The sequence below is a fragment of the Dermacentor variabilis genome, chromosome 6 (genome assembly GCF_050947875.1).
Source record: "Dermacentor variabilis isolate Ectoservices chromosome 6, ASM5094787v1, whole genome shotgun sequence".
Classification (NCBI taxonomy): domain Eukaryota; kingdom Metazoa; phylum Arthropoda; class Arachnida; order Ixodida; family Ixodidae; genus Dermacentor; species Dermacentor variabilis.
Window position 1 is genome coordinate 187,052,782 of NC_134573.1, and position 22,482 is coordinate 187,075,263.

Below are 22,482 nucleotides of genomic sequence, written 5' to 3' on the forward strand. Positions count from 1 at the left end.
TCTATCATATACCCAAGTTTTAATAATTTGCGACAGTCATTGCGGAGGCACCCTTAATGTGTGAAAAACACTTGGCTTGGGCTCCTTGTGGCTCCACTAACGGTGGGGTTTCAGCTAAATGCATGTGCATAAATGGTCGGCACTGTTTCTTTCTCAGGTTGCCTTCAAAGCTGTATGTGACGTGGCCTGAAGGAGATCAGCTTTACCCAAACGAGAAGCGGCCAGCTGGAAAGGCTATAGGTGTGTCAAGCATTTTGTAGTTTTTGTTCTTGCTTCCATGTCTACGAGGATTACTTTCCACACTGGGTGCCTAAGGGAGCAAGAGTTTAGCCTTGGAAAGGTTGCACAAAATATATGGATACATTAAAAAGCTCCTTAGTCCGATTTAAAGCTGTGCATAGGTTAGAATTCATTATCTTAAAGGCACGGAGACAAGACGAAGAGGGCCCACAAATATTGGGCAATTATGTCTTTTTGGTTCCTTTTGTATGCATGTTTTCTATGTGTGCCTTTAATAATTGGGAATGTCTCTGGACTGGTAGAACTCAGATTTCAATTGGCGTTTGAGCCTATGCTGAATGAAATGCACGCAACGACTGATTATTTGGACACTGATAATTTGGACACTGATAATTTGGGCATGCCTATTTGAACAGCATTGCGGCACCGCCACTAGCCCCATAGACTTAGTGACACTAAAGGCAAATACTAAGTCGACGTCGACTGTTTTAGGGGGGACGTGGCAATGAAAACATTTTTTTTTTAATTTATGGGAATAAATTCGTGAAATTTGGCATGCAAGTGTGATTCGTTATGCTGATATCATAACTGAAATTAGTTTTGTGCTATTATAGTTTGCGAGTTACAATTGACAGCCTCTAATGGTCATCCCCAAATTAATTAATTAATTACACATAAGTTGGCCAAGATTTTCACATCTGCATGTTCACAAAGGCCCATTCTGTGCAATAAAGCTATTGGTTTATTTTTTAAATGCCAAAACGAGTAAAAATATTTTTTCAGCTTTCCTTTGCATGTTGTCTTACAACTTTTGCAAAAAAGCTATTATAAATTTTTTTATGAGGTGAAGTTAGAAATGGACAGCTTTATTGCACTCATCAATGTGTTTTAATATGTACGTGCAAAAGACAATGATTTTGTCTTCATTCGTTGTAAAATGGCACTGGGATGACTGAAAGCAACTGCACAAAGAATGAAAGCTGAGAAAACGGAGCTCAAAGTTTCATTTGTTGTAAACATTTAATCTTTATTTTGAGCACCTAAAACCCGCCTGGGATGTAGTCCTTTGCCTGTGCGGATGCATTTGCTTTACATTTTGATGTAGTTTTTGCATTCTTGCAGCAGTTTCGTGCACCTTAAGTGCCTTTTTTGGTCATCGTGCATCCATCTGTGTCGTGTTGAGGCAGGTGACAGCGCACTCAAAACGTCTGCTTCTGTCTCTCGTTGCGCAACCTCTTTATTGGTGGAGTTGGAGCTGAAATCCGAAGTTGAATATTTCATGCGAAAACTTCTGCTCTGCCGATGTCTCGTTGCTGTCACGACCACACGCGGATGCGCCGTCGCTCGCGGGCGCGCTTTCGCCGTCGTTCCTGGTCGTGCCTTCACCGTCGCTCGCGGACGTGACTTCACCGTCCCTCGCAGATGTGAATTTACTGTCGGTCGCGGACATGCCTTCACTGTCGCTCGTGGACGCGCCGTCACCGCCTCCCACGGTTGCGTAGGTGTTCTGTGGTCGCGTCATCAGCAGCGCACGCAGGCAGGCTTTCGCAGTCACCGACGTGCGCCGGTTGTGCCTCGTCAACAAGCTTGGCGGCATCCGCTTCTACGAGTAGTTTTCTCCCTCTTTTCTATGCCTTTTGTGGTCTTCCGTACACGTGGGCTGTTTGGAGCTTCATTTCTTTGGGGCTCATCGCAGAAAACGTGCGTAAGCTGCCACGATCGTCAGTCACGTTGATGCGAATGCACAGATTGCTGCTGCGCAAATGCGCGCTAGAGAAGTTCGTCAGCAATCCAAATCTACAGCAGCCATTAGGAGCGCGCCCTGTGCCCCATGTGACTGCTACGGCCAACCGCTATGCTGCATTTGCCTTTTTTGCTTGCGTTTGCTGTCATGCAACAATTCAGACTACGTCTGCACAACTGTGTAATCTGGCCATGGAGTTGAGTACAAATAGCAATATTTTTGTTTTCAGACGTTGGTGCCTCGGCAAAACCAAAACTAGTGAAGCTGCCTAGTCGTTTAGCAGTGGCCAGTGTGAATTCAGTGACTGCATTGACTATACTTTCATTCATCTGTAGTGACAGTGTGACAGTGGTCGAGATATGGGCCACAATTTTTTAGCAATGTCTTACGTTAAATTCTATGCCACTCTTGTCATCCACTGTGCATGGCCGACTGATAGCATTGATAAAACATGCGGAGCGACGCTCTGACCACTAACAAAGCGTGAAAAGCATGAAAAGGAATAGCATAAAAGGCACTGCTAGAAAATCTTGGCAACGGAATGTCTAGTGTTCAGGCTAAGGGCAAGCGTATAGGCACCAGGCGGGGGCCAGATGGCATTGCAGGTGTTTAATATTCTTATAAGATATGCAAATGCCAGCTACTTAAGCTACGACGGAAACAAGGTGATTTTCTGAACAGCAGCAGCTGTTTAAAGCCTTGCTTGAACTCAATGCTTGCTTGAGCCTTATAAGCAAAGCATTGGCCCATCCCCGTCAGCATTCGAATGCATGTGGCCTTCCGGTCTTCAACGTGTGTTTGCCTAGATGTTAGATGTACGCCTGAGACTGGCCATGTTATGGTAGGTACAGTTATACTATACAAGGTGTTTCAGCAAACACGTCCAAAAATTTTTAAAACTTTTCTGTGGGATTTAGCAAAATATTAGAACAGGCGAACATGCACAAAAAATTGATATGCCTAATCGACTAATTAACAGAAATTCACAAATGAAGTTTTTGATAGATTACCTTATGGCACATATTGCAGTTTAGAAATTATAGTGGGTGAGTCTGCAAGGCACATCCTCTTGTGTGGATGTGCCTTGCAGTCTCGCTAGAATTCGTGGATAGTGTGGCTGACACCATTTACGAGATACACGCCGTCAAACTTGGGATTAAAATACACTGCCGTTCCAGTTATTTTCTTAACAAAACATGATTTTAGGCATTGAAGCACAAAAGTAACTGGAGCGCTAATGCATTTCTCCGCAAAGTTCAAGAATAAATATCTCTAAACTGGTGTCATCCAGAAAATTCGTTCCAAGTAGGTCCATCTTGTGAACTCCCCGGCTAGACTTTGTAAATTGCAATATGTGCCATAAGTTAATTAGTTAATAACTTAATTAGCAAATTTCTTAGACAGTTATGCATTTCAATTTGTTGTGTAATGTCTGCCTTTTTGAGTGGACCATCTCATGGACTAGAATTGTGCTATCTCATATAGGCAGTTTTAAAAAAATTTTGAAATTGTTTGCTGAAACACTCCCTGTAATACCGTATTTATTCGAATCTAGGCTGATAGTTCTTTTCAAATAATCATATTCCAAACTCTAGGCTCGGCTTAGATTCGAGAATCTTAAAAAACGCACTAGTTTTTCATTGAAACTGCTAAATATGGTGCATAGCTAGCGCCATCTAGAAAAGTCAGTATCGCAGCCGCTACTTGCTGTGCCAGTAGCCAACCGTACACAAGCGAGGTGGCCATTTTAACCTCTGTCGTGTCGGCCGTATCGGTGTGCGGCATGGTGTTATCGCGATTGCACCAAGCAGGAGATGCCACTACAGTGCCACTATCAAGCGAAAAGTTATGATAGCCGCAGAGGCATCGTCGAACCTTCAAGCCTGCGGGACTTCGGCGCCGACGAGAAAAACATCCGTCGTCAGAGGGGACAACGACAGCAGCTTATTGCGTGCGCCGCAACGAGGATGGCATTTAGCCATCCAGACAGTTTTGGCCGACTTTGTTCGGACGCAGAGAACAGCTGCCCTTCCAGTGACAACAGCAGTGCTCCAAGCAAGAGCTGGGGAAGTTTCGAGGGAGCGAGGCCTAACGCCAAAGGATTTCAAAGCCAGCCGGGGCTGGCTTCAGAAATTCATGAAGCGCTTTGGCTTCAGCCTCTGACGTCGTACTTCAATCACCCAGAAGCTGCTAAGTGATTTCAAAGTAAAGCTGATAGCTTTTCAGTGCTACGTGCTGTGAAAGAGAGAAGCGGCAGGCTACATCCTTGAGCAAATCGGCAACGCCGACCAGGCTGCTGTGTATTTTGATATGCTAGTGGCATACATCGTGAATGAAAAGGGTGCCAAGGAGGTGAAGGTGCGCTCTGCGGGCTATGAGAAGCAGCACGCAACTGTGATGCTGTGCTGCACAGCTGATGGACATAAACTCCCTCCTTATATAATATTTAAAAGGAAGACACTGCCTGCTTGGGAAACTTTTCCAAGAAATGTCATTGTGTGGGCAAATGAGAACGGGTGGTGACGGGTGCGATGGTGTAAGAGTGGGTTAAGATTCTGTGACGACGGCGTCCAGGAGCCTTTTTCACAAAGAATTCGCTCCTTGTTGTCGACTCTTATCATGGGCACTTTACCGACAACGTGAAGGCTGTGCTCGCCCAAGCGAACACAGGCCTCGCTGTCATACCAAGCGGTATGAGGGACCTATTTCAGCCACTTGATGTCTTCATCAACAAACTTTTCAAGGATCGTCTGCGGAAGTATTACACGGACTGGTTGACTGGCGAAGACCACATGCTAATGGACGGGCCGCATTAAACGTGCATCGCTATCCAAGCTGGCGGGCTGGGTAGCTGCAGCGTGGGAGGACATCCAAGGTACTTTAATCGTGTGCGCCTTTAAAAAGTGCAGCATATCTAATGCGCTTGACGGTACCGAAGATAGTGTACTGTTTGAAGGTGACAGTGACAAGGAACACAGCGACGAGTCTAGCAGCGATGACGACATTAAATGAGCTCTGCACGTTCAGATTCAATAAATGTTGTTTGCATTTTGTGAACGCTGTCCTCACTTTTTTTGTTCGGCCAACATTCGAGGTAATATATATTTTTTTGTTGGCTTCGGACTTTAGGGGTCGGCCTAAATTCGAGTAAATACAATATGTATACACACAGTCAATCCTCGATATATCCAACATGGATACAGTCGAACCTCGTTATGTCGAACAGTGCGGTTATAGTGAAATACCATATTTACACAATTGTAAGTTGACTCGAATGTAAGTCGACCCCCCCATATTGCATGTGATAGGGAAGAAAAAAAAGAGGCATACCCAAGGGCGCATTCGATAACAAAGATTTATTAGTAGCTGGCTTGGTCACTGGACTACTCGTCTTCACTCGCGCCATCCTCACTAGTGCTGCCGTCGTCATCGCTGCTACGGTCCCACAGGGTGTCGTCGTCCAGTGAAATCCCACATTTGGCAAACGACCCTACCACGACATCTTGTGGAACAGCAACCACTGCCGAATGCACCCAACCACACGCAGTCATCAGGGAGGCTCTTTTGACAGGTCCGGTTGGCATAAGTTCGCGATCTTCTGCCGTCAGCTACTCGTACTCACGGCGGAGCAGGTCCTTAAAAGGCGAAGATCCGGGCTTCTTTCTTGACCATGTCGCACTTCACTGGCAAGGGACCGATCACACATTTCAGCGATGTATGCCGCAAGCTTGGCCTACAGGCCTACAGCTACGGAAGACTTCGGCCCGTGGGAAATTGTTCTCTTGCCGTTACAGGTGAAAATGTTGCTTCACTGCAGTTGCCATTCTCGCGCCACCCGTTCAGAAATATCGAACTTGTGGACCGCTGCACAATTATTTGTTTGGCATAAAGATGGCAGCCCTCTTGAACGCTGCTGCGAACGAGTGCCGAATGTTTAGTGGGCCTGGAGCACTCATGATGACTCATGAGCACTCATGCTGGCAGTTAAGTCGAACACATCAAGCCAATGCCTTTGGTCAAACTGAGAGCTACAGGGAAAGAGAAACACGTGAGAGGTGTCTGCTGTTCCATGAAATACTGATACTCCCCGCAAGCACCGCCATTCTGAGAGTGCCGCCACGAATGGAACAGCGGCACTTCCATCAGCTATCGACACCCCCCCACAAGTGTTGTGTGCACTGTAAAACTCTCACAAATGTTGAAATACCCTTCCGAAAACGAACACGTGGAATAGCGAAAAGCGGCAGGTAGGGCCATAGAGCAAACATAAAATTGTAACTACATTGTAGCTCCCATTGTTCTCGCTTTTCTGGTGGTGCCATATTTTGGTTTCAATTGTAAGTCAACCCCCTACTTGATATTTTCAAATTAAAAAACAAAAATAGGTAGACTTACAATCGTGTAAATACGGTAGTTTCATATAGCCAGAATTCGATATAGTTTGATATATCCGTGTTCATTATATCGAGGTTTGACTGTATATCGAATTATTGCGTATTGGTGGCGAGGAGTTACGGAGTCGCCATCTGTCGGAAGTGCCTCCCTTGCGTAGTATGAGCGATCGCACAATGCGTTCCTCATAGGTTTTGCTTACGGTGCTCAATAAAAACACCACGCGTCAGCCCTCCTGGACATTTATGTAGGTACTCTCGAAACGAGGGAAGTTTTTGACTGTCAATATAATAATCTTGGGCAAACTGAAAGCACAGAATAGTTTACAGGCGCTATCTCTTTACCGAATACGTACAGTGAATGCCACTGCGCGTAGTAGCTGCGATGGAATCTCCCAAACCAGCTTCTTGCGTGAAAGGTAGGCAAACGCTGAGTGTAAACTATGGGACATGTGTTCTTATAGTGGGCTGTCTGTATAACCAAATGGGGCCTAACAGAATGGAGCCTCAATCCAGCGATCGCACGGGTTTGCAGCGACCGACTGTGCGTCTGCATGCATGTCTGCGCACAATGTTTTGCTTTCGCTGTGAGCGCGTTTTTGCACTATGCTGTGAGCTTTAGGCCGCAGCATATAAGCATTTGACAGTACACTAGCAACCATTGTTGCGTTGGACGCTATCAGAACAGTTAAAAAATAATCCCGTTATAGAGACTTTGACGCCTAGCTACGGCGACTGTGATGTGCCGTCCCGACGACTAAATCTTTTTTTGTCTTCTAAATTCTTCGACATTTCCATATTATTTTTCAAGTTGCATCACACTTTATATTTAGCGTGCGATTTCCCTCTGCTTGTTTTTCGTAATCCAGTGCATTCATTCATAACACAAACATGACCATATGCCATGCCTTTTTTTAATGTGCGTCTTACCTTTCCCTTTCCGTTCCAGTGAACTTGGCAGTATCTAGGATCAACAAGTTCATAGACCAAACTGTCATGACATTAGCTGCGTCTCAGTGAGCGTCTCAGTGCGTGAATTCTGCTACTCACCCAACATCGCGCAGCTCCGGCGCCATAGCAGAAATGCTCCTCGCGTCTGCTTGCTGCATACCCGAGTTGTAGTCGATGGCTGTCTGCCGGCTCTAAGTTTCGCCAGCCAAGCTTCACGCAGCTCCTTGCCCTGCGGCTACATGTGAATAAGGCTGACATCGGGCTCCGTTGTGTATGTCTGGCACTGTGGCACCGAGCAATAGCCTACCATGCTGCACGCCTCCAAAGGCAGCCACTACCTACTATAGTACTTTCAAATGTTGTCAAGAAGACACCCAATGTGGTAAAGCCTGACCATTTAATCAGAACCGCGGCGCAGGTAGGACTTTAAACTTTCGTTTTCAGCTTGCTTCGGCGCTTCCGAAGCAGCCGATGCGGCCGCTGTGTCCACGTGATCCCCTCACGCCACGTCACGCCGACGGTGGCGCTAGCTTTTCCAGTGGTGGAGTTCGCCCCCAATTTCGAATGCTGTTTATATCACCTGGAAAATTGCATGCATGTTCTATTTTTTATTTTGAACGGGTCGGACGTGAAGGGATATATCGAACTCTGCCACCCAAGAGTATGGCGCTCTGTTGAAAGGCAGTGAGCGTTCCCCAACACCCTCGAAAAATCCTTCCACTAGTCCATTAAATCCTTTCTTATTATGTTTACAGTGACATTATTGTCACGATCCGCCCGGGTTCGTGAACAAGGGAGGGCTTGAGGCACCCTCCGTTAGACGGACGCTCCGCAGCGTGGTGGTGATGAACGATGACTGACCGCCGAGCAGCTGTGCTCGTCGGTGTTTAATCGCGGTGCAGTGACCAATGTTGCCTGCTGAGCCTGGCAGGCCACCGAGCCTCGCGGGCAAACAAAGTTTATGCCTGAGGGTGCGTCACATGCTTGCTACACCCCCTTATCCCCTGTTTGTTTTTCAAGAACAACAAAAAAGAAACTTCTAAATTCAATGTACGAGGCTCCACCTCTGTCCTGGCCGGGTCGACAGTGCCTGCTACTCAGGCGAGTAACGGTCCAGGGGCCTCCGCCGTCGAGTACTCTGCCTGGGCACCGCTGTTGACGGGCAGGGTGTGGCAACGCCGGGTGCTGCCTGAGCCAGCCTCGCTCCATCCAGAGGGTCCATAGTGGTCGGCCTTGTGAGTGGTGCCAGGCTCGACACCAGTCCAACGGGTGCCGCACCACCGGTGCTCTGCTGGACTGGTGCTGCCGCTAGTCCTGCGGGCTGGAACTCTGAAGTGGCAGTCGAGGGTGCTGGCCAGGTCCCGAGGTGAGGCCTAACATGGTCGGAGTGTCTGTGCCACGTGGCCCCATCTGGCATGCGGACGAGTAGCGATGAGGCGCTGGCAGGAAACACCACCTGTCCGGTGGACCAGGATGGCCCAGGACGGAAGTTGCTGGCGAAAACTGAAGCTCCTGACTCCGGCAAAGGCCCAGGACGGCACCCTCAGTCAGCAGCCAGCTTCTGTTGCTTCAGGAGCACTGTGGATCGAAGGTCCGGATGCAAGACATCCAATGGTGTCTTGACCATTCGACCCAGCAGGAGCTCACAGGGGGCACAGCCAGTGATATCGTGGGGCATGGTCCGGTATTGGAACGGTATCCAGGCAATCTGCGTCTGGAAATGCCCAGTCTGGCTCTTCTTGAGCTTGTCCTTGATGGTTTGCACCACCCGCTCGGCTGCACTATTTGAAGCAGGGTGGTACGGCGGAACCATCATCTGGCGGATTCCATTCTTCGTCAGCCAGGCCAGGAACTCTGTGCTGGTGAAAGCAGGACCATTGCCGGACATGATTACGTCCGGCAACTCCTGGGCAGCGAAAACCTGTCGTAGCGCTGCAATGGTCGCACCTGCTGACGGAGTGTGACAGGTAGAACCTCCACCCATTTCGAAAAGGTGTCTACCACCACCAGGAAGTAATGGCCCATGTAAGCGGGACCAGGGTCTCTGTTGGAACGGCCAGGGGGTGATTTCCACATGACGTGAGGCCCGCTGATGCTCTTGGCAGCTTTAGCAGCTCTGCACCATTTGATCGATGTCCTCGTCCAGGCCAGACCACCAAACATGGGACTGGGCCACCATCTTGGTCTTTTCCATGCCAGCATGACCTGTGTGCAGCAATTGCAGGACCCTGGAGTGGAGACTTTGTGGGATCACCGCCCTGGAACCCCATAATAGGCACCCTTGCTTTAAGCTCAGCTCGGCGTCCTTGTGGCTATACGCCTGCTGACCAATTCCTCCCCACGGGACACCGCCTTGACCACCTGAGACAGAACTGGGTCCCGGCTGGTCGCTTGCGATACCGCTGATCTGGAGAGCACCTCCGGTTACGCGTGCTCCAGCATGAACACTTCAGCAAGTTCTGGAACAGCATCAGGCAGCTCTGGCAGGGGCAGGTGGCTCAGGGCATCAGCAGGTCCTAGGTCCTTTCCCGAATGGTAAACCAGCTGGTAACTGTAAGCTGCCAGCCTTAAGGCCCAGCGTACCACTCGAGGTGATGCCTGCACAGGAACTGCTTTATCAGGCCCCAGCAGCCCCAACAGCAGCTTGTGGTCCGTGACTGCCTCGAACTTCCGTCCTCACAGATGCTGGTGAAAGCATTCGACATCGAACATGAGGGCCAAACCTTCCTTGTCCAGCTGGCTGTAACGTTGCTCTGCAGCATGAAGCCGACGAGAGGCAAACGACACAGGGCCTTCCTGGCCATCCTTGTCCCGGTGTGCCAGGACGGCTCTTACGCCGTACGGCGATGCATCTACGGTCAGGACGACAGGCTTGGCAGGATCGAAGTGTACCAGCACTGGAGCCTTGGTGATTAGCTCCTTGCTGCGCTGGAAGGCCCAGTCCTGCTCCTTGTTCCAGACCCATTGCTGACCATCTCGACGCAGAAGATGGAGTGGCTGTAAATACTCCGACAGGTTCGACAGAAAACTCCTGTAGAAGTTGATGAGGCCGAGGTAGCTCTGAAGCTCCTTCTTGTTCTGGGGTTTAGGCGCCTGGCGCACAGCATCAACTTTGCGGGGAGCCGGGGCTAGGACAGCCTGGGAAATGACATGTCCCAAGTACTCAACACTGGGGGCCAGGAAAATGCACTTTTCCCGCTTGAGCTTAAGGCCAGCGTCCTGCAGCCGTACCAGGACGTTGTGAAGGTATTGCAGGTGGTCCCTGTCGTCGCTGCCAGTAACTAGGATGTCATCCAAGTACACCGCCACGTACCTCATGCCCCTCAAGAGGTTGTCCATCTCCCTCTGAAATATGGCTGGGGCTAAGGCCACGCCAAACGGTAAGCGCATGTACTGGAAGAGCCCCAAAGTTGTCGATATTGTGACATACTTCTGGGAGGCATCCTGGAGCACCAGCTGCTGGTAAGCATCCCTGCGGTTGAGTTTTGTGAACTTCTGTCGACCGGACAATGCTGACCAGAGATTTCCAATCTGGGGCAACGGGTACTTCTCGAAGGTTGCGGCAGAGTTGATGGTAACCTTGAAATCCCCGCAGATCCTGACACTGCCATCTCGCTTGAGGGCTGGTACGATGGGAGCGGCCCATTCGGACGTCTTGACGGGCACCAGGTTGCCCTCTCGCTGTAACCGTTGCAGCTTCTGGGATACCCTGTCCTTCAGGGTGAACGGCAGTGGGCGAGGCTTTAAAAAACGTGGCCGGGCTCCCTCACGTACATAGCTGCTAGCCATCGTGCCGGCGAATGTGCCCACCCCTGGCTGGGACAGGGACTTACTCGGTCAGAAGGCTGGGGACGTCTTTCACCACATGCAGGCTGGCTTCCCGGTACTCTGGCAGACGAACGTCCAGTGCATGAATCCAGTTTTGGAGCAGCAGCATCGGCGATGACCCCGTGGTTAAGTAAAGGGGAAGAGTTGCCTCCCCGTCGCCAAAGTGAACGCCGACCTGTGCCTGACCGGACATGCTCGGTAATTCGGACAGCTTCGCGGCACCGCCAATGGTCTTTTAATTTTAATGTGTAAAGACAACCAATATTTTGGACAGCCGCCAACTCTACATTCGATTGTCCAGACTCCATCCGTAGTTGTAGCATGCACAGACTCTGCCGACATTATCCCCTCTTGCAACCTTGACAAGACATCAAGTTTGGCCTCAGAAATTACACGTTTGATGGTAATCCCTGAGGCCTTGCCTTGGTTGCATCACTACGCCTCAGATTTAACGACAAGTGCCGATCTCTGAGGCTTTGCCTGAATTATAGGTCGCATCACCATTGGGATCATATCCTATTCTGGCAACCCTACACATGTCCTGCTCTCACCGTTCTGTTTGTTGAGTAGGCCGTTTGGACACCATTCCACTGTTCCGTGCTTGTTTGTTTAGTTTGTTTTCCAGACAGCTCTCTGCTGGCTCCAAGAAGTCTTTCTCGTGAACTTATCAACAGGCCGCGTCAAGTGGTACCAGCGGTGCCCTCGCAGTCCGACTGAATGAGTCTCGAGTCGCAGTCCGAATGACCCCACAACTGAAGAGCCTGAACCTGCCGCCTACCACAATGTGCTCAAATGTGGATGTCATTGATGACCCGCTAGGCTGCAGTGTGTTGATTTCTGCCACTGTTACATTTGAAGACTTCGCAGACGTTGACAGCACAGTGGTATGTGCCGAACTGAGTGATGTCGAGTTCTTGCACCGTCAAACTGTGACTCTAACTCGGATGATGATGATGTGCCCTGTGCTCCGGAGCCTTCACATGTGGAGTCGAACCTTTGCAGTCCTTGCATTTACATACAATGACAGCACAAGACTGGCAGAAATAGAGGTGTATTTGATATCACGTAAACAAAAGTGCATGCAGCAACGAATAGACCACTCATTTCATGCACAGGGGCCTTAAAACATATATAAAACTTTTTTTTTGGGTACATTTGTTTTTTTCTGACATTCGATACTTCAGACTTATTTACGTTCCGGGTGGAGTCTGAATTATCGGTCGTTGACTGTATATGTACACAGTGAAATCTCATTATAAGGAACTTTAGGGGCCCGTGGTAAATTGTTCATTATTCTGAGAGGTCGTTATAGTGAAAGCCGCAAAATTAACCATTCAGTCCATCAGTTCATAGTTTGTCATATGAGCTATCCACAAAAACGTTGCTGTGGGCTCTCGACACCCACTGTTATTTTCCACAGATTCAGCTGCCACGCACCACCGAAGCACCGTAAAGTAAGAGTGATGTGCGCAAAACAGATGCTGACACTGAGAAAACTACCAACAAAAAGGTAGCTCCATTTTGCTTCTAAAGCGCAATGTTTCTCGCCTTTTGTTTATTTTTCACTTTTCAACCCCTGGACCCAATAACTGTCTCGCTCGAGGCGGACACCTAAACTATGTCATAGCGCAATAGGGCTTAAATTACATATTCTGTAAAGTGCAAATTGTGACTGCGTGGCATCCCCGCAAGTACCGAGGTTACATTTCAGCAGGTGCATAGCCAGTACGGCCACAGAAGGAAGTGCAAAAGAAAGAGGCGTGCGCAGAAAAAAGGGTGAAAGAAGGAAGGCATGCGCCTCCGTTGCTAAGTGACACTTTTCTGGGCAGAGCATGCGCTCGCAAGACTTCATGCGCCTTCGCTCACCTGCATTGTTTTTTCTTGGGCGCCATCACAGGTTTTCTGAACCCTTGCCTTGCGACGTCTGCTCTCTGCACCTTGTCGTCTGCTAGCCTACTGTTCTGGCTGCCGTAAAGGATGCACTTCAGTCTAAGAATCCCCAGATTTCTGAGTATTAGAAACATCTTACATATTTGGTAACATCTGAATAATTAAAAGAAATGAAAGATATTTGTGGCTGTGCGAAAGCAGATATGTTTATATGCGCTTGTTTCGATCTAATTTAACAATATGTATCCATTTTTGGGATTTTGTGCTGCATTTTATGGTTTTATGCTGCTGGCAGAATTTAGCATATAAAGAATGCTCAGGCACCATGCGACTAAGCTGTGCGGAAAAGTTATTCTATCAGTTGATTGGGGCATGGGTTTTTGTGAACAGCAAGGGTCATTTAGCACAGTGAAACGGGAAGGATCCCCAGATTTCTGAGTATTAGAAACATTTTAAATATTCGGTAACATCTGAATAATTAAAAGAAATGAAAGGTATTTGTTGATGTGCAAGAGCAGATATGGTTATTTGCATTTGTTTCAATCTAATTAACAAAATTATCCATTTTTGGGATTTTGTGCTGCATTTTGTGGTTTTATGCTGCTGGCAGAATTTAGCATGTAAAGTATGCTCAGCCACCATGCGGCTAAGCTGCGCGGAAAAGTTATTCTATCAGTGGATTAGGGCATGGGTTTTTGTGAACAGCAAGGGTGGCTTAGCCCAGTGGAACGGGATGGGGTCACTTGCTTAATGAGGTCAAACTGCAAAAACAATTTTTTTTGTGGCAGTAAAAATATAAGCAGGGTGTCTACCAACCGGGAAAACCGGGAATTCTCAGGGATTTTGAATAGTCTGGAAATACTCAGGGAAAACTCAGGGAATTTGTGCTTTTATGAGGGAAAATTAGCTGTAATTTTATTGAAAGGGAACGAAAGTCACGGTAATGCTGGCTCGAGTAACAAAGAGGAATTGTAACAAATCTACTTTGACGCCGTGTCGTCGGCTGGAGGAGGTGCCAGTGTACAGTCAACGATAGACTTTCTGGACGCCCGATAATTCTGACAGCTTCGCGGAACCACCACGTACCCCACGGAGTCAATGTCTGACATTTTTGACAGAAGAACCTTCTTCACCTTCCGATTTTCCGGGCTTTTTGCCGTGACCAAGGTCCGAAATGGCATTATTCAAACAAAGCCACCACCGCCGTCATTTTGATTACCTCGCCACCTCGAACAGCGCTCTCGCATGCAGGTACATTTGCAGCCTTAGCCACCATCGCGGCAGCGCTAGGCCCAGCTGCTTTGACGTTCGCTGTTAAGCTTCTTGCCGTTTGGCGCCATGTTTTTCATTGAAAGAATAATTCACCGCTGTCAGCAATGTGACTCCACCTTTGTGGTCCTCGCTATTAGCTTCGAAGCTCAAAAAGCACGGCGTGTTGCATAACGCAGGTTCCTGAAAGTTATCTTTGCCTTAGTATATTGCTGTTATGTAGTGAAGCATATGCAAAAGTATTGCAGTGAAGCATAACAAGCGTCGGAGAGGGCAATTGTCACGAGACACAGTATCTATTCCTTAATTATACACGTGTACACTTGCCATGTCCTGTCGCAGTACGAGCACCAACATGCCTAATAAGTGTATTGTGATGCATTCAGAGCTTTTTCGCCTGTGCTTGTGGCGATTTGAGCCCTTAATGGGACCCTGAAACGATTTTGACAATTTTGTACAAACGTACAGAGTTAATAGAGTAGGTCCTTCTTATCATTAATTGACGCATTTAAGTGCTCTGGTAAAACGTAATTTATTATAAGGTTTTAAAAATGTACATCGCTGCCGATCGCAGCACACTGCTTCGTGGAATTTTCAGCCGCCCCTACCATATGACGTAAATCACACAATTGACATCAGTAGGGCAAGCTATCCTTTTGGCTGCCCAGGGCGCATCATCGATAATTTTTCCATCTTTATGGAGAACAAATGATGTTTGTAATAGTTGCAATGTTAGTTAATTTGTTTCTGTAAAAAGATGCACAAGAAACAATTTCTCACTATACTTAAGCACTTCCAGCACGCAGCGAGTGTCGTCTGCTTGTGTTACAATGTGCTCCATTTTGACGATAGCTCTGCGGTCAGCGTTGGTCTCAAGTCTTTTCGGGAGCATTATGATTCAACTTTGTTGCATTGTGGACACCAAGCGTAGTGACTGGCAATATGTCAACTTGGGACATTGTGTCCCTCTGCAAGGCAAGCAGACACGCGGACTGGCTGCAGCGCATAGGGCTGCTGCTTTCCAATTGGTGCCAGGATTTGCGTATTTGCCGCCGCCACTTTACACCAGAAGATTGCTAACGCAATAGCGTTTTGCAAGTCCAGTATTAGGGTAAACGCAAGCGCAAGGGGACATGGCCTGCCTGTTTGACCGTGTCGTTTCGCAGGATGAGCAGGAGCGCAGATGTGAATGGTCTGCACGGCGTAGCCACTTGGTGGCACGTAGCTCAACCACACACAGTAGCAGTAACGAAATGTATTCTTCTTTGCTGCTGGTGTAAATTTTTCGCAGGAGTGTAATCGTTAACACATTGTTTTTGTAAATGTTTAAAATGTGTTACACTTGGTTAGAGCCATATTAGCGCTTTGTTTGGCTGGTTAAACTCTGTGCCTACAGATGGCTGGACAGTGCAGACCGATCAGGCCGCTCACGTGCGTCTACGCTAAAGTTCCTTCGCCAGCTTGAGTTTATGCCTCCATCCATCCGTCAAAACACCCAGCTCGCCTGTGGTTACCGGAATACCAGACACATTCGGTGCTGCAACAGGATGCTCGCAACGCACACTGCTTCGATAGCTGTCACTTGGTGCCGACAGCCAAGCAGCTGGAGGAGAGTTTGGAGAGGCTTTGCGCGCACACCTAGACAACCGGAAGTCGACGACACGACGTGCCATCATGACGCAGAGCCAGTGAAAGTGGAGCTTAGCCCGAATCACTCTGCGAACGAGTTGAAGAGAAAATGCATGGCTATGGAGGAGGGTAACTTGTAATTGGCTGTAGCTCCCTTAACACGAGACGTTTCACACAAATTGTAGTGCGTTTGATTAACTTTAGCTGTACCCTACGTGTCTAGAAAATTTGTCCAAACCATTTCAGGGGCCCCTTTAAGGGCAGTAAAAGACATGCATATACCGTATTTATTCGCGTATAACCCGCACCAAAATGTGAAAAAACGCGTTTAAAAAGTGGGGGTGCGGGTTATCTGCGAATTTTTTCCTTGGGAGGGGGGGGGGGTCGGCTTCACCGCAATGTGCGGCGGCCTCCCCGTGTAGTCCGCCATCCCCATCGTCATCGACGCTTGTCAAGCCGATGAAGGGCCAACGAAAGGCCAGCATTGTTGAGCCTCGCGTTAGGCGCTGTTTAGTGTACTTACCCCAGTTTGCACTGTTTGCCTGCTTTGTTTTGGCATCATGAGTGCGACTCGACGGCAGTGTTTCACAGCGAAAGAGAAGCTAAAGATTATAGCCGCTGCCGAAGAAATCGGCAACAGAGCTGCTGCAAGACAGCATGACGTCGACGAGTCGTGCATTCGCGACTGGAGGAAGAAAAAAGAGAGTCTCGAAGCAACGAACCGGAACAGGCGAGCGTTTCGGGGTCCGAAGACTGGCGCGTACCCCCACCTCGAGACGCAGCTTGCGAAGTTCATTGAGGAGCAGAGAAGTCGTGGCCACGCTGTTTCGACTGAGATGGCGCAAATGGAAGCCCTGAAGTTGGCCCGGGAATTGAACATTCCACGTGAGTTTCGTGCAAGCCGTGGATGGCTTCAGCGCTTCATGCGAAGACATGGATTTTCTATGCGGCGGCGAACAACCATGTGCCAGCGGCTTCCTGAAGCCTACGAGGAAAAGTTGTTGAACTTGCAACGATATGTGATCGCACTTCGGAAGGAGCACAGCTATTTGCTGTCTCAGGTGGGAAATGCTGATCAAACACCTGTGTACTTTGAGATGCCGATGGACACGACCATGGAAAAAAAGGGCTCCAAATCAGTCAGCGTGCTGACCGGCGGAAATGCCAAGCTGCGCTGCACAGTCATGCTATGCGCTTTGGCTGACGGCACGAAACTGCGCCCGTATGTCATTTTCAAACGCAAGACGCTACCTGGCATTCCACTGCCCCCAGGAATCGTGCGTGCGGAAGAAAATTCGTGGATGAACAGTGGCCTAGTCGGTGACTGGCTTCGAGTAATCTGGGAGCGAAGACCAGGTGCCTTGCTGGCACGCCGGTCGATGCTCGTACTAGATTCCTTCAGAGGCCACTGCACTGATGCGGTGAAGGCTCGCCTTGCCGAGACCAGCACCGACCTCGTCATAATACCTGGCGGCATGACGTCCATGCTACAGCCACTCGACGTGTGTCTGAACAAGCCGTTCAAGGCACACGTGAAGCGGCTGTATGCCCAGTGGATGGCCGACGGCATTTACGCCCCCACACCGACGGGACGCGTGCGAAGGCCTGATATTCCATTGCTGTGCCAGTGGATCGTGGATGCGTGGAAAGCGATACCGGCCGATTTGGTGCGCAAAAGCTTTAAAAATTGTGCGATCAGTAATAGTCTGGATGGTTCCGAGGACGACTACGTCTTTGAGAGTGGCGATGAAGCCTCGGATGGCAGTAGTGAGAGCGGCGACGATTAAGAATCGGATAACCAGTGACGTGGTGGCGGTCGTTTGAATAAATGTTCTGAAAACGAAATGATCACTGAGTGAGTTGCATCTTTCTAGCGCTCATTTCTTTTTTTTCAGGTAAACGTGCGGGTTATACGCGAGTTTTTTTTTTTTTTTTCCGCCGAGTTCAAAGTTAGGGGTGCGGGTTATACGCAGGGGCGGGTTATACGCGGGTAAATACGGTATTTTGTCGAACTGCCCGATTTTTCGGATGTTTTCGTGGCCCCTAAAGCGTACTGAACATCGTACGTTCACTGTACAACTGACCAAGATGATGGTTCAAATAGTTCGTGAAGCGAACATGCGTCAGAAGGAGGACGAGAACAGAAAGGACTGACTCATTGAGAAGTGAACAGGAAAGGAGGCGGGCCGCCACTTCTTTGAAGAAGCTTGAGATAAAAAAAACAGTGTATTGGCTGACACCGAGATGCAGGTCTCCCTCATTCAAACCAAAATAAGCTCTTTCAAGCAACGAAACACAACACTGAGGCGTTGTGGGCATGCTAAGAGGATGTCTGTACAGATGAGGGTGACTTAACAGCTGTTGAGAATCTCACTTGTGACAAAGTTCAGACATCACACCTATGGGCTTGTAAACAATAGATAGAAATAGGTCATATTCGAACTTATTTGCTTCTGTATGCGTCTCATTTTTATTCGTATTTGAGAATGGTCGACTCGATTCGCAACTGGTTTTACCATTTTTTTGAAGGTATTTTATTTGCTCAGCATTTCACTAGCCACCCCCTCCTCCCTTTCTGTTTTCCTATTGAATAAAATAACTACTGCTCCTTATAAAAACAGGAAGTTGCTCTTTTATTTTTTAACATTCTTACAAGAGAGTAACAGCATCAGGGGACATGGTGTCAGCCTGCCTTGACATAGAACAAAGTTCTGTGTCACTCGGGGAATATTGCAAAGCCACTCAGGGAAAACCTGCAAAAATCGGGGAATTTGGAAATGTCAACTTGGTAGACACCCTGTACAAGTCCAACGAGCCAATGCACAAAGCCTAAACCCGTCCACATGGCCTTGCTGAGGATGTCTATCAACCGGGAAAACCAGGAATTCTCAGGGATTTTGAGAAGTCTGGAAATACTCAGGGAATAGTCAGGGAATTTTTACTTCTATCAGGGAAAATTTGCTGCCATTTTATTGAAAGGAAATGAAAGTTGCGGTAGTGCTGGTTTGACTAACAGAGAGGAATCGCAACGAATCGTCTTTGGTGCCGTATCGTCGACTGAAATAGTTGGCAGTGTACAGTCGACTGCCGACTTTCCGGATGCCTGACTATTTGGACAGCTTTGCGGCACCACCACGTACCCGTTAGAATGTCTGAAAACTTATCTGAATTTGGGACGCAAGAACCTTTCGCCGCCTGATTTTCTGGACTTTTTGCCGTGACTGCAGGTCCGAAATGGCATTAATCAAAGCCACCACCGCTGCCGTTTTGATTACTTCACCTCCTTGAACTGCCGCTCTTGCACGCAGACCAGCTGACAGTCGTTGCCATTACTGCCAGGCCAAGCTGCTTCAACATTCGTTATTAAGCTTCTTGCCTGGGTGCCATGCCTTTCATTGATAGAATTCGCCGCTGTTGGCAATGGCACCAACTCCGCTGTTGTGGTCCTCACGGTCAGCTTCGAAGCTCGAAAAGCACGGCGCTTTTCATAATGCCAGTTCCCGACAGTCAGCTTCGCCTCAATACAGCATTGTTACGCTGTGAAGCATACACGAACGTATGCAGTAAAGCATAACAAGCGTGGGAAGGGTCAGTTGTCGCGGGACACAGTATGTATTCCTTAATTATACACGCGTGCGTCTGCTATTTCCTATCACAGTACAAGCACTGATATGGTTAATAAGTGTACGGACAGGCCTTCAGGGCTTTTTCGCATGCGCCTTTGGCGATTTGAGCCCTTAAGGGGAATAAAAGGTATGCATTCATTTTTTCGAACTGCCCGATTTTTCGGACATTTGCGCGGCCTCTAGGGAGTCCGAAAAATCCGACGTTGTTTGTACAAATGACCAAGACGATGCTTTAAATGGTCCGTGGGGTGAATGCGTGGCGGAAGGAGGATGAGAACATAAAAGACCTACTCATTGAGGAATGAATGCTAAAGGAGGCGTGCCATTGCTTCTTTGAAGGAGCTTGAGCTCAAAAAACAAGATGCAGGTGTCCCTCATCCAAACCAAAATAAACTCTTTGAAGCAGTGAAACGCGACACTGAGGGATATGCGCGGGCTGAGAGTATGTCAGCTGAGGTTGCATCACTAGCTGTTGCGAAAGAATCTCACTTCTGACAAAGTTCAGGCCTCATATACCGATGAGCTTGCTATCAGTTGATGAATATAGCTCATATTTGAAAATATTTGCTTCTGTATGCATCTCCTTTTTATCCGCATTTGAAAATAGTCGACGATTTTTTATGGGTCTTATAATTTTTTTAAGTATATTTTATTCGCTGTGCATTTTACTAACCCCTTCCTTCTGTTTTCTTTTGGAATAAAATAAACACTACCCCTTGCTATTGGACTGGAATAAGTCGCTTTTTTATTTTTAATATGCTTGTTAGAGAGAGGCAGCATCGGGATACATGGTGTCAGCCCATCTTGACATAAAACCAAGTTCTGGGTCACTCAGGGAATCTTGCAAGGGCATTCGGGGAAACCTTGAAAACTCAGGGAATTTGCAAATGTCAACTTGGTAGACACCCTGTTGCTATGCAAACATGGCAGCTTCCCGCTGCATGGCCATGTACAAGCCTCAGCGCAGTGTATTGCGTGTCTGTTTAATTGTAGAGTGCTTGGGTATCTGCTATCGCAATAAGCACCCAAGTGGGACCCAGAAAACTTGTACAGGTCTCTTAGGTAGTGAGCTTCCATGCTGGGCATTACCATGATGCGTGCGTGCATTGCAATATGCTATAAAGGTTTATTGAAAGTGAGTACTGGTGCATTACGCATGCTTACGTGGAGTTTTAACCATCTTTTTTTAATTGAAGATAAGCTCTTTTTTTCTTCACATTCCACATGAGATTTGTAGTTGCGTTATATTCTTGCAAATCCAGTACTTGGACAACAGCGAGTTGGTCAGATGTCTTGGCAGTTTTTTCTAAGCAACGGTCATAGAAAACAATACAGCACCACTTTGTTATAGTTGGATGCTGGCACACCGTTTGCTTTACTCATTTGTCGTTACTTTTGCAATCCCGCCCACTTTCCTGAGCTTATTGTTTGACAGCAAATGCAATGAGGGACTCTTTCTGGTGGATTAATCTCCATTTGCATTTTGTTACTGCATTATGTTACTGCAAGGCCAAATGTCTGAGTTTATGAGCATTTGCTATGTCTAATAACTCGCTGGTTAGTGGGAGCAGACAGATAGAGTGAATGAGTAAATTTTCCAAATTACCGTTAGTCAAATACAGAAGGTCTCACTATAATGGCTCACTAGCATATTTTTTACCGCCGACAACAAAATTGCGATGTTCAACATAACGACATGATCAAGCTTGGCAATGAATGCATAGTGCATATCATTATTTGATAGTCGGTTGGTAGTGAGAGTTAGGTATCTGTATTCATGTTGGAAAATCTAGATATTTGTACACCCTTACTTGTTGATGAGTCGGATGTGCTTTCATTGGTGCTTATCTTATACTCAACAATGTGCAGACTGCATTGTATTTGGTTATTTATGTGGCAGTTTTTGTGCAGGTGACATCAAGGTAGAAATTCAGAACAAGAAAGGGGAGAATGTCAGCAAGCTGCCTGGAGCTCAAAACAAGCGCCTCTCTGTCGAGATGAAAATCGTCTGGCACTGTAAGTGGCACTCCTTTGCTTTCATTAACACTCCTTTCAAAAACTGAAATTTCAGGGATGACTGTATTGACTACATGATTCTTAAACGATAAGTGGCTGATTATTGTCAATGCATTTACCCGCGGTGGTTGCTCTGTGGCTATGGTGTTAGACTGCTAAACACGAGGTTGCGGGATCGAATCCCGGCCACAGCGGCCGCATTTCGATGGGGGCGAAATGCGAAAACACCCGTGTACTTAGATTTAGGTGCACGTTAAAGAACCCCAGGTGGTTGAAATTTCCGGAGTCCTCCACTACGGCGTGCCTCATAATCAGAAAGTGGTTTCGGCACGTAAAACTCCATAATTTAATTTAAAATTTTTTTTTCAATGCATTTTTATTATTGAATTTTCCTAAGCATTTCTTAAACCATATCCATAATGATGTAAACTTGATTAGGCAAAATCACCACTCAGCTTCAAGTATTATTACAAAAGAATTAAAATCACTTTTGAAATGAAGTTTTCATTCTGAATACTTTTACACAGTCTTTTCGGATTAGGCATTCTTTGGTTAAAGCTTTTGTGTGGGAATTTCTCATTACACTTATAACATCCTAAAAAAAAAGTCCTGAAGATGTATGTATATACACTCAACGCATGATTTTTCGAACTTTCTAGGGGCCGCGAGAATGTCAGAAAAATCAGGCAGTCCGAAAAAATGAATGCATGCCTTTTACTACTCCCAAGTGCTCAAATCGATACAGGCACGTCCGAAATAGATCTAAAGATCTGCCAGTGCGCTTATTAGGTGTATTGGTGCTCGTACTGTGATAGGAGACGGCGGGTGCATGCGTGTGTAATTAAGGGAAACATACCTTGTCCTGTAACAATCGCAGCTTCTCACTTTTGGTATGCGT

The 22,482-nt window shown here is 47.5% G+C and overlaps 1 protein-coding gene across 1 annotated transcript in view; it reads left to right on the forward strand.

Annotated features, from left to right (window-relative positions):
• The window catches only part of LOC142585961 (structural maintenance of chromosomes flexible hinge domain-containing protein 1-like), a 409,872-nt gene that overhangs the window by 136,888 nt on the left and 250,502 nt on the right, over window positions 1-22,482 (forward strand). Inside the window, exons 17-18 of the mRNA XM_075697096.1 lie at window positions 158-240; window positions 21,480-21,584. Coding sequence (XP_075553211.1) covers window positions 158-240; window positions 21,480-21,584 — 188 coding nt within the window. The remainder of the gene's footprint in view (window positions 1-157; window positions 241-21,479; window positions 21,585-22,482) is intronic.